Source organism: Mchenga conophoros, linkage group LG4 (genome assembly GCF_057382185.1).
Source record: "Mchenga conophoros isolate Kocher_MC1m ecotype Shallow Benthic linkage group LG4, M_conophoros_male_GT1.1, whole genome shotgun sequence".
In the NCBI taxonomy this organism is placed as follows: domain Eukaryota; kingdom Metazoa; phylum Chordata; class Actinopteri; order Cichliformes; family Cichlidae; genus Mchenga; species Mchenga conophoros.
In genome coordinates, this window is record NC_140529.1 from 6,581,714 (window position 1) to 6,594,076 (window position 12,363).

The following is a 12,363-nucleotide window of genomic DNA, read 5'->3' on the forward strand; positions in this document are numbered from 1 at the left end:
TGATACTCTACCACAGAGCGAGCGAACACCAAGTGACAGCGCCACCAGTTAGCCCAGTAAACCCCCCCCCCCCCCCCCCCCCAAACACACACACACACCCTGGAAAAGGAATGGGGGATGTGTGTGTGTGTGTGTGTACTTCCGTGTTTGTCCAGCAGATGCCTCCACTGCCTGTATTTTGCAAAATGAGTTTGCGGGTGAGAAGAGCAAGGTCTAACTCTACTCAAAGGTTAAAAGCATACTAAATAGGCACAAGTATGACCTGGTGTACATAAGTATACTGTGTAATGCTTTATAATAACCATCAATAGTAATGCAAAGATACATGTTTAGTTGACAAGATTCAAGATGTTATTTTTTTAATCGTTACCACTTTTATTTACTCTTCACTAATCATTAATAACTGAAAGTGTGATTTTAGTTCAAATATGATGTTTCTTAGTTTTGGCAACAGGTGCCTACAGAGAAATGATAAACAACAGCATGTGCACATCTCAGCAGTATTTGATGCTTGATGATCAGGATGGTCTCACTGATCAGTAATTAAACTTTTATTATGTAACAATATTTATCATTAACAAATACATAGCATGACATTTAAGATCTTACGTGCTTACTGAGTCTCTTCAGCTAAAACTGGTACGTATTACTAAGGAATTCATAATATTATTCTCATATTTTATTTATAACAATATTTTAATATTTTTCTAAATATTTGTGATTTGTAAAATACATTTGTAAGAAGATTAACGGTCAACTTACAAATTGTTTGGTCCCACAGCTCATCCTGGTTATTAAAACTGAAGATTTTCATTTCTACTTTGACTTATGTCATGTCATCTAGATCATTTAATGAGAATTGTAAGTTTAATGGCTTAAATGGAAGAAGCTCAAGGACTGAAAAGATCAGTTGTAATCCAGGTGTGTTAGAGTTGTGTTAGAGTTTTCGTGTCCTGTGGGAGAACCTGTTGGTTGGTTACGTCAAACCTGCATGTGTCACGGCGCTTTTACAAAACTTTATGTGAGCATTTTTATTCATCCACCCAATCAGAATCAGGAACAAACATTTTCCACCTTACCCCACCACACACACACACACACACACACACACACACACACACACACACACACACACACACACACGCACACCTTATCAACCTGTGACTGCATCCTGTTGCATCCATTCAAAGCCCCTCCACCATGTTTCTCATTATAAACTGGTTCCAGCAAGTTCTTGACAATTAGCACACAGTCACCCTGCTCCTGCATAACCAAACAACTGGAGCCAAAGAACTATAAAATGGAGGCAAGATGGACCAAGAAGAAGAAAAAGCGACGAGGAGAAGAAGCGACGGCTAACGGACAGAAAAAGAAGAGAGATGGCTCAGAGAAGAACCAGTGGAACCAACCTCTTCATGACAGGTGAGCTCAGCGTAGCCGTTTTACTTCTGAAAACTGATTTGTACAGAACAGTCCACGATGCTTAGAATGGATCATTTGCTTTAAAAGAAAATGTTAGAAGTTAAAATCTGTGTTTATGAAAATGTAAATGTTCAGACCTGAGGTTCTACAGTTTTGTACCAACAAGATACAAATTTGTAAGCGTGATTATATTTAGAAACAACACTGTTACAAGTTTGCTCACCAGCACTGACAACCAAACTGCATAACATCAATATATGCATCTGTATCGCATATATTAAACGTAAATATCATCCTATTAACATTGTTTATTGCAGTGGTCTGATCATTTCTTTGCCCTATATAAACCAAATTTAGATTAGCTTTCAATAAAATTATATGACACGTACCATTCATTCACTAATATACTTTTTTCACTAAGTGTTCTTGCTTGTTATTCAACGTATTGTAGTAATTATTAAAAAAAAATATTTTTTTTGGTTTTTTTTAAGGGGATTTTAAAAAGTTATGTTTAAAAATGATTGCACCAGAGTTGGCTATTAATTTGTTTTTATTTATTTATTTATTATACTGGAAGTTAGAAAGCCATAATAATGTATTCTTAATGTATTTTTCAGTGCATAACATTTTGAATTAAATTAACCTAATAATTATAATGGCAGCACTGATGATGGCACTTTTGCATTGACTAAAGCCAGATTGAAAATCAGTTATCAGACCCAGCGTAATATTTATATTTATGATTAACAAGAAATTTTGTTTCTATAAATAAAGTATACCTTTTATAGATTAAATGCAGGTCAGAAATTTTAACTCAAACATAAAAGAAAAATAAGGAAAAACAAATGACAGCTGTACCTGTTGAATGATGCTCACATTCCACCCAGCCCCCCCGATAAGCAGACGTAAGAGAAAAAGAGGGAAAAAGCCAAAAGGACACCAAACTGTGGCCCTGCAGCTGCTTTCTCTAACTCTGCCTCCGCTCATCTTTTCATGCTTCACAGTGTTGTGTGTGGTGGCAATGTGCAGAGCCGTCCCCATCAACGAACTGCTCGAGCGAGCCTCTCAGCACTCTGACAAACTGCACTCGCTCAGCACGACGCTCACCCAGGAGCTGGTCTGTACCTGTTTGTGTGTGTGTGTTTGCACTGTAAATGAAATGTCACAGTCTCCCCAAACATAAAAAACACAAACTTCCTGTTTAAACCCGATGCTTCCTTATTAGCTTGACATGCAGTGCAGTGGGTCTGCTTGAAGCTGCCTCATCTTCAGGAACTATGCACTGAATTACAGCAAACAATTTTAACTGATCTATTCGAGCAGGACAATATTCATTTAATGTCCTGAAAAGTGGGGATTGAAAGCCTTTCTGTTGAATTAAAGCATTCTGCATCCTTACGTTCCATCACAGAGAAAAATCTGTTCGTTTTCTTTTTTTAAAGAGACTAACGCTCAACTTCTGTCCCTCCCAGGACTCTCACTTCCCTCCTATAGGCAGGGTGATCATGCCGCGTCCCGCAATGTGCCACACCTCCTCTCTACAGACGCCCATTGACAAGGACCAAGCACTTCAAGTATCGGTAAGTGCTTTTACTCCAGTATTGACATTATTGTTTGCTTCCATGTGCTTTAACCACATATTATTCAGTTTTGTATTTAACACCTTCCCCACTGTCTCTTATACATCAAATTGAATGTCAACCTTGCAAGCTCATGCGAAATACATTATATTCCAGAGACCCCTTTAAGCAGTAAGTCATTTAAAGAGTACTTTGAGAATGACTGTGTGGATTTGACTGTCTACAAAAGCTAATGAGAAAAAAAGGGGCATTTTCAACACAATTCAATGATATCTGTTTTATTTAGATGGAGCAAAGTCACAACAAGTTGCCTTTAGGTGCTTTATATTGTAGGGTAAAGACTAGAGAGAAAAAACCACAACAATCAGATGACCCCCTTGGTGACGGTGCGAAGGAAAAACTTCCTTTTTACAGAACTTCCTTTCGCAGAACCAGCCTCGGATTCAGCTGTGATCGATTTAGGGTAATCGGAGGTAAACAGGCCAAAAGAGACACTGTGGAAGAGAGCCTGAGTTTTATAATCGCTAATGATCAAATGCAGAGTGGTGTGTAAACACACAGACACTGAAAAGAGGAAACACTGAGTGCATCATGGGAAGTCCCCTGCCCCCCTTTTAACTTTAGTTAGACAAAAGTAAGAAATCTGTATCTGACTGACACAAATCTGCATACTGCTTCTGTTTTCCCACAAACATCTTCACCTTCTTGTGGTATTGTTTCTATTTATTTCTTGTCCAGGAGTCAGATTTGATGTCCCTGGCTCGCTCCCTCCTCCAAGCCTGGTCGGACCCTCTCGTACTCCTGTCCTCCTCCGCTAGTGCCCTGCCTCACCCAGCACAAAGCACCATATTCAACAAGATCCAGGAGATGCAGCAGTACTCCAAAAGTCTCAAGGATGGCCTGGATGTACTATCTAGCAAGGTGTGTAAGAGATGGCTGCAGGAGCTTTGGGGGGAAAATAAAAAGTTATTTTCATTTACAGTGCAAATACAAAATGTATCATTAAAATGATTTTTCCCGGCCTGTTTGTGTCCAGATGGGTTCATCTGCTCAGGCCATCACTTCACTGCCCTACCGAGGAGGCACCAGCCTCGGCCAGGACAAGATTACCAAGTTGATCAACTTCAACTTTCTGCTGTCCTGCCTCCGTCGGGACTCTCACAAGATTGACAGCTTCCTGAAAGTCCTACGCTGCCGGGCAGCAAAGATGCAACCAGAGATGTGCTGAAGAGTGGGTGTCCAGCCTGACTCTGTGGGGAGATTGTTCTGAAAGCTTGTACTGCCTATAGAATTATACATGGTACTATATTCCTACCTGCTGATTAGTTTTGCAACACGAGGATAAAGAGGAGTTATAAGTTACAAAAACACATAAAAATTGACCTTCTTGCTCCATTTCTCAGTGTGTATGTATAAATTAAAGCTGCTTTCAGCTGTTGCCTTATTCTCAAGGGGTTACCACAGTGGATCGCTCCCCTTGTTTAATTGTGTTTTATGCTGGATGGCCTTCCTGATGCAACCCCAAAGAAGTTTGTGTCTCCTCCTGGGATTATGCCAGGAGATCTTTTGCTTGTTTATGCACACGTGTAAACCTTTACACTATGGAGGATTGTTAAATAGTAGCCTTAAAGGTTAACAGATTTAAAGTATAGGAAGGGGAGCTGCAGACTGTTGTCCGACCTTAGTAATGTGTCATTGTCTTTCTTGATGGAGCACCTTTCCATTTTGATTTCCAGCTGGCCTGGCATTATGAAGTGACCAGACAGTGGTCACGAATGGAAGCAAATCGGTGTGTCAACCTGTGACTCCTCCTCATCCTTTTGTTGTGTTAAAGCAGTATCCCCACAAAGTCATACTACTAAAGGAGAAAATGAGTGGAGAATGTTTTCTTCCTAACTAATGCTTAATTAACTGCAGCATTTGCACTTTAGATTAAATGACATCTTTTAAAAAGCATTGTTGCCTTAGTGCCTTTTAACTGAACTGTTTCTTTTAAATCTGTATTTCATTAAAGTTTTTCTTGCACAGTAGAATGTTGTCACTTATTTTTTGTTTTAATGGAAATCAGTAGCGTGCATGTAACAGCCTGAGCTCATTGATCTCACTATATAATCAGTGGAGTTCCACCGGGGTTCTGTTCTGTTTTCCTTAGGTAGTATTATCAAAAGGCACAGCATTTTCATTCTATGCAGATGATACCCAGCTTTATCTATCCATGAAGCCAGATGACACACACCAGTTAGTTAAACTAGTGGAAGTATACCATCAACACTGACACAAATACAAGAAAACAGCCTTTGAATAGCTGTCCACTGTAGTTAGCACTATTCAATTTAATTCAATTTTATTTATATAGCGCCAAATCACAACAAAAGTCGCCTCAAGGCGCTTCATAAGAGAAAAACCCAACAATCATATGACCCCCTATGAGCAAGCACTTTGGCGACAGCGGGAAGGAAAACTCCCTTTTAACAGGAAGAAACCTCCGGCAGAACCAGGCTCAGGGAGGGGCGGGGCCATCTGCTGCGACCGGTTGGGGTGAGAGAAGGAAGACAGGATAAAGACATGCTGTGGAAGAGAGACAGAGATGAATAACAGATATGATTCAATGCAGAGAGGTCTGTGAACACATAGTGAGTGAGAAAGGTGACTGGAAAGGAAAAACTCAATGCATCATGGGAATCCCCGGCAGCCTACGTCTATTGCAGCATAACTAAGGGAGGATTCAGGGTCACCTGGTCCAGCCCTAACTATATGCTTTAGCAAAAAGGAAAGTTTGAAGCCTAATCTTGAAAGTAGAGATAGTGTCTGTCTCCCGAATCCAAACTGGAAGCTGGTTCCACAGAAGAGGGGCCTGAAAACTGAAGGCTCTCCCTCCCATTCTACTTTTAAATACTCTAGGAACAACAAGTAGGCCTGCAGAGCGAGAGCGAAGTGCTCTAATAGGGTGATATGGTACTACAAGGTCATTAAGATAAGATGGGGCCTGATTATTTAAGACCTTGTATGTGAGGAGCAGGATTTTGAATTCAATTCTGGACTTAACAGGAAGCCAATGAAGGGAAGCCAAAACAGGAGAAATCTGCTCTCTCTTTCTAGTCCCTGTCAGGACTCTTGCTGCAGCATTTTGGATTAACTGAAGGCTTTTCAGGGAGTTTTTTGGACATCCTGATAATAATGAATTACAGTCGTCCAGCCTGGAAGTAATAAATGCATGAACTAGTTTTTCAGCGTCACTCTGAGACAGGATATTTCTAATTTTAGAGATGTTGTTCAAATGGAAGAACGCAGTCTTACATATTTGTTTAATATGTGCGTTGAAGGACATGTCCTGGTCAAAAATGACTCCAAGGTTCCTCACAGTGTTACTGGAGGCCAAGGTAATGCCATCCAGAGTAAGAATCTGGTTAGATACCATATTTCTAAGATTTTCAGGGCCGAGTACAATAACCTCAGTTTGATCTGAATTAAGAAGCAGAAAGTTAGCGGCCATCCAGCTCTTTATGTCTTAAGACATTCCTGCAGTTTAACTAATTGGTGTGTGTTATCTGGCTTCATGGACAGATAGAGCTGGGTGTCATCTGCATAGCAGTGAAAATGTATGCTATGTCTTCTAATGATGCTGCCAAAGGGAAGCATGTATAATGTAAACAGAATTGGTCCTAGCACTGAACCCTGTGGAACTCCATAATTAACCTCAGTGTGTGAAGAGGACTCTCCATTTACATGCACAAACTGGAGTCTATTAGATAGATATGATACAAACCACTGCAGTGCAGTACCTGTAATACCTACAGCATGTTCTAATCGCTCTAATAGGATATTGTGGTCGACAGTATCGAACGCTGCACTGAGGTCTAGCAGGACAAGCACAGAGATGAGTCCACTGTCAGAGGTCATAAGAAGATCATTTGTAACCTTCACTAAAGCGGTTTCTGTGCTGTGCTGAGCTCTGAAACCTGACTGAAACTCTTCAAATAAACCATTCCTCTGCAGATGATCTGTTAGCTGTTTGACAACTACTCTTTCAAGGATTTTTGATATGAAAGGAAGGTTGGAGATTGGCCTATAATTAGCTAAGACTGCTGGGTCTAGAGATGGCTTTTTGAGTAAAGGTTTAACTACAGCCAGCTTGAAGGCCTGTGGTACATAGCCGATCATTAGAGATAGGTTGATCATATTTAAGATCGAAGAATTAATTAATGGCAGGACTTCTTTGAGCAGTTTTGTAGGAATGGGGTCTAAAAGACACGTTGATGGTTTGGAGGAAGTAATTATTGAAGTTAACTCAGAAAGATCAATTGGAGAAAAAGAGTCTAACTTAACATCAATGGTACTAAGAGTAGCTGTAGATAATATTACATCTGTGGGGTGATTACTGGTAATTTTTTCTCTAATGATAAAAATTTTATTTGTGAAGAAGTTCATGAAGTCATTACTAGTTAACGTTAAAGGGATTGTTGGCTCAACAGAGCTCTGACTTTTTGTCAGCCTGGCTACAGTGCTGAAGAGAAACCTGGGGTTGTTCTTATTTTCTTCAATCAGTGATGAATAGTAAGATGTTCTGGCTTTGCGGAGGGCTTTCTTATAAAGCAGCAAACTATGGGTGAAGGGGTTAAACACATGTGTAGGACTGCTTTCTTGCATTTGCACAATATCTCTAAATAATATCTCTATGTCTCAGAGTAATGCTGAAAAACTAGTTCATATATTTATTACTTCTACTGGCCTACTGTAATTGATTATTATAAAGATGTCCTAAAAGTACTGATGGGGAAAGAGCATGCATATTTCACCCATATTCGCTTTGCTTCATTGCCCCCCTGCTGAGTCCTAAATTGAATTTAAAATCCTTCTAGTCACATACAATGTCTTGAATAATCAGGCCTTATCTTATCTTAAATACCTTAGAGTAGTGTATCACCCCAATAGAGTAATTTGCGTTTCCCTATGATATTGAATAGAAAGCACAGCCTTCAGTTTTCAGGGCTCTCTTCCGTGGAAACATCTCCCAATTTGGATATGGGAGACAACTTTTGTGATTAGGCTTAAGACTTTAAACTCAAAGCTTTTTGATATAGCATATAGTTAGGGCTGGAGGAGGTGACCCTGAATCCTTCCTTAGTTACCCTGCAATAGGTCTAGGCTGCTTGGGGCTTGATGCACTGTGTTTCTACTCCATTTTGCATTTAATCATTAATTAATGTGCTGGCCTTAATTTTTAATTATTAATCATAGGCTCTCTTCCACAGTGTGTATTTTGTCCTATGTTCCTTCCTTTACTCCGACTGGTAGCAGCAGATGGCTGCTTCTCCCTGAGCCTGGTTCTGCTGGAGTTTTTCCCTTCCCACTGTCGCCATGTGCTTGATTGGTGTTGCTTGATTGTTGGGTCTTTCCCTGTATTATTGTAGGGTCTCTTCCTTACAATAAAACCTTGATGTGACTGTTGTGATTTGGCGATGTACAAATGAAACTGAATTGAATAGGACTACAGAAGCATTGTCAGTGACACAAATGCATTGGTGGTGGACTGGGACTGTATACGGCTCATTCCATCCAAAGTCATCAAATTTAAAAAAAAAGAAAGAACCCTTCCCACCATTACAAATCGTCCTTAAAATGTTCCAGTTGAAAGATATACTTTCTAATAAGATTCGTGCAAAACTTCTTGTTAACAATATATTAGTTATAGATGCATCAAATTTGTCCTCATATTAACTCACGTTCAGAGTAGAGCGAGAATCTCACACTTTTTAAAGAGAAAGAGAGAAATTCTTCCACAAATAGTGACATAGTTACTGCAGAGTAACAATGTCACTATTTCTGGACAACTGCAGAGGGCGCTCAACAACCTTGTTTTTATTTTGGAGCATAAGTAGAATACAGCCGTTGAGCCCCACACTGCAAAGAGAGGTGCACCTGATGAATCACTCTTATCAGTGCACGCACTCGTGCTGATTGCAACTACTTGCAATTGGTCATCAAACATTGAGTGCAATTTCTGAGCAGCCATCGATGTTTCCTAATCACAAAAAGCTGCAGTTCTATGTTCACTCTAATGTGACTGAGCCATTGGCAAACTGGCAGCAATATTTTTAAACTTGAAAAAAAAATTGGTTCACCTCTTTGCTTTTAGGCTTTTGGATAAAAATGCACAGACCTGCTTTATTTTAAACTCCATGTACAGCTGCCAACTGAGAGAACAATGTTTTGTGTGTTTTTGTGTGGAGATGATTATTATATGTAGCATAATGATATAAGTGGTTATAACTCATTATTCATATATAGGGATTGAAAAAGGCCTGTTCTTGGAAAAAACAGGAGATCCCTCCTTTCAGAGCATTTGAAATTCTATATAATTGGTTTAAAAGCAAAGACAGTCAAACTGATGGTTCCAGGTCTCATTGTTTAACTAAGATCTTATTTTATTTTAACAGAGAAACAAATTGTGACCCTGAAGTAACATTTCTGTAAAGGTTTGATGAGAAAAACTGACATCCCTATAGTAACCCTTAAAAAAATTATCTAAAAATTAAATTTTTAGAAAGTAGCATCAATTGGTGATTATAAATTTCCCATAGCTTTGAATATGACTGCGAATGGTCTGCCTGCAGTTTAAACTGCCAAAAGTCATGTCCACCTCATTTCATCCATTACTTACTGCTACGTGCATTAACTATTCATTTTTGGGAATTAAAGTAGCGGCAAGTTATTTGGGAGCTGAAGAGGAATAAAGAATCTCATCAGGATTTAGAATATCTGCCCTCTATGTGTCACCTCAGTATTATCCCCACTTGTCTTTTTAAAGAAGTCTTTGACACTATTGGACACGGAAAAAAACAAATCTTGATGCAACAGTTCTTTCAAATTTTAGGCCAATCTCATTAAACTTCCTTTCCTGTCCAAAGTCCAGGAGAAAAATTGAAATAAATGAAATATTTCAGTTCAGGTTTACATTGCGCTGAAACTGTGTTTTTAAAAGTTTTTAATGATCTTTTAATAATTGCTGCCTCAGGTAACTGCCATTTTAGTGCTTTTCAACCTTTAGTTTTTCATTTGAGGAACAAATAAATTCTGTTGTAAAAGAACCGCCTTTGAATATTCTAGAAAGTTGATTTTCTTAATCTAAAAGCAACACAGCAGCACTTTTTTAAGACCGGTGAGTAATGGCTGTACATTTCAGGAGAGAACTCTCTAGTATATATGAAGGACAGACAAGAAGCACTGTCTGCTAGAGTTTAACAAATGTCCTCCTCACAAACCTAGGCTTGGATAGATAAGGGAAGCATATCTGCACATAACATGCACCCACGCATCCTTCTTCCTCAGCTGCTGTGTTTATGCTTTCATGTATCTGTCCTGATTCCAGAGTTGGTGTTCAGTTTGAGCTCCAGTCTGCAGTCTGCTCTATTTTTAGCTCTGAGGCAGGAGGTGCTAAGTGAGGCAGCCGTCCCAGAAGTTCACAGTGAAAAGAAGCACATCTCTCTGAGGCACAGCATGATGGGAAAAGGAAACATGGAAAAATGGTGATCCTATACTTTGTCCATTGACTTGCACACCTGGGAGCTTCAGAAGAACCTGTTTAACTGTAACAATTAGCACTATGACTGAGTTAATATGTATCTTTTTAGCCTACATGAGTAAAAAAAAAACTGACATTCGTCTGAAAATTGGGTTGCCGGGGTAGAAATATCATGAGTAGATAGGCATAGCACTCCATATCACAACATAACCACTTTTACAGGATGCGCTCATTGAGAAAAAGTCCCACTGTGTTCGGTAATGTTTGGAGAAGTTTGAATTTTGATCTCGTCTTCTTGAAGTATCAAAGGAAAACCCAAGCAACTCAAAGGGATCATGGATTAATAAAAAAGTTTAGCGATTCTGATTCCATTATTTATATCATTTATTGATTTCATTCCTAATTGATCCTTGTGATTTCTCACTGGGCTCTCATTGGCTCAGCTTTGAGAGTCACCACTATCGCTAAGCAGCAAAAACATTACATTTATGCATTTATGTGATCAGTGTTGGTCATTACTCAAAAAAGTCATGTACTACACATATTACACAGAACTGCTTTCTTAAAAGTGATGCAGTAATTACTCCCAGGAGAAAGTAATTCATTACATTACTTGTTATATTACTTTCACGTTTCTCTGTAAAATGACCTGAACTGCATTGTCTCATAATTATCATTTAACATTGTAAACATATAGGGTGTAGTCCCACACACCAACGCAGTTCTTTATCCTTATGAGGACACACATATCATCTTTTAGGTGGTGATAGCCGCAGTGATTCTACTTTACCTGAACAGGTAGAAACAGAGGCTGCCTCATAGGACAGCCAGATTACATATATGTGACGTTATAAAATATGATGCATTATTTTAGATTAAACAAAATATAAAGGTGAACCCAACCTTAAACATTTGCAGCAGTTATATTAATTAATAATAATATATAATATTATATTATAATGCATTAAGACCTCACAGTCAAAGGGTCAGGAAACAGAGACACACAGTTTTAGAAACTCTGCCTATCTTGCTGGAGACAATAGCTTTATTTAAGATAAGATAAGATAAACCTTTATTAGTTCCACATGTGAGAAATGTTTTGGTCATGGCAGAGAGTACAAAGAAACCTAATAGAATAGAATAAGATAAAATAGAATAACATACTATACAAAATAGATTAAAATACTTTGTTATGTTAGAAAATTGCTCTTGGTAATATTGCACAGGGTGAAACAGGGTGAAAGTTACCATTGTGCATTGGATGTGTGTGTGTGTGTGTGTGTGTGTGTGTGTGTGTGTGTGTGTGTGTGTGTGTGTGTGTGTGGTCATCTGCAGAGACCATGTTGTGGAGTCTGACAGCAGTAGGAAGGAAAGACCTGTGAAATCTCTCCGTCCCACACCGTGGGTGCTGCAGCCACTGAAGGAGCTGCTCAGTGCTGTCACAGTCTGCTGCATGGGGTGGGAGATGTTGTCCAACAGGTATTGACAGCTTAGCCACCATTCTCCTGTCACTCACCACCTCCACTGGGTCCAGAGGGCAACCTAGAACAGAGCTGGCCCTTCTGATCCGCCTGTTCAGTCTCTTCCTATCCCCGGCAGAGAGGCTGCCACCCCAGCAGACCACACCGTAAAAGATGGCTGAGGCCACCACAGAGTCATAGAAGGTCTTCAGGAGTGGGCCCTTCACTCCGAAAGACCTGAGTCTCCGCAGCAGGTACAGCCTGCTCTGCCCTTTCCTGTAGAGGGTGCCTGAATTGTGAGTCCAGTCCAGTTTATTGTTCAGATGAACAATGAAGTACCTGTAGCTGTTCACAGCCTCGATGTCGATACCTTGGATGT

At 39.5% G+C, this 12,363-nt stretch overlaps 1 protein-coding gene across 2 annotated transcripts; it reads left to right on the forward strand.

Moving 5' to 3' along the window:
* Nucleotides 1-1,290: 1,290 nt before the first annotated feature.
* prl (prolactin) lies at nucleotides 1,291-5,035 on the forward strand. 2 transcript variants are annotated; one of them, XM_085270136.1, is made up of 5 exons: nucleotides 1,291-1,422; nucleotides 2,427-2,539; nucleotides 2,895-3,002; nucleotides 3,741-3,923; nucleotides 4,039-5,035. In XM_085270136.1, the coding sequence occupies exons 1-5, from the start codon at nucleotides 1,380-1,382 to the stop codon at nucleotides 4,228-4,230; spliced, it is 639 nt and encodes a 212-aa protein (XP_085126262.1). In that variant the 5' UTR covers nucleotides 1,291-1,379; the 3' UTR covers nucleotides 4,231-5,035. The 2 variants fall into 2 exon arrangements, with proteins under 2 accessions (XP_085126262.1, XP_085126261.1); XM_085270135.1 differs by lacking the exon at nucleotides 1,291-1,422 and having other exon boundaries at nucleotides 2,273-2,539.
* Nucleotides 5,036-12,363: the final 7,328 nt, after the last annotated feature.

Bases quoted from the DNA above. Each gene is read 5' to 3' on its own strand.
- prl (XM_085270135.1), top strand. From the start codon at position 2,288: ATGATGCTCACATTCCACCCAGCCCCCCCGATAAGCAGACGTAAGAGA. The intron at 3,003-3,740 runs GTAAGTGCTTTT...TTTCTTGTCCAG, and splicing joins ACCAAGCACTTCAAGTATCG to GAGTCAGATTTGATGTCCCT. The intron at 3,924-4,038 runs GTGTGTAAGAGA...GTTTGTGTCCAG, and splicing joins TGGATGTACTATCTAGCAAG to ATGGGTTCATCTGCTCAGGC.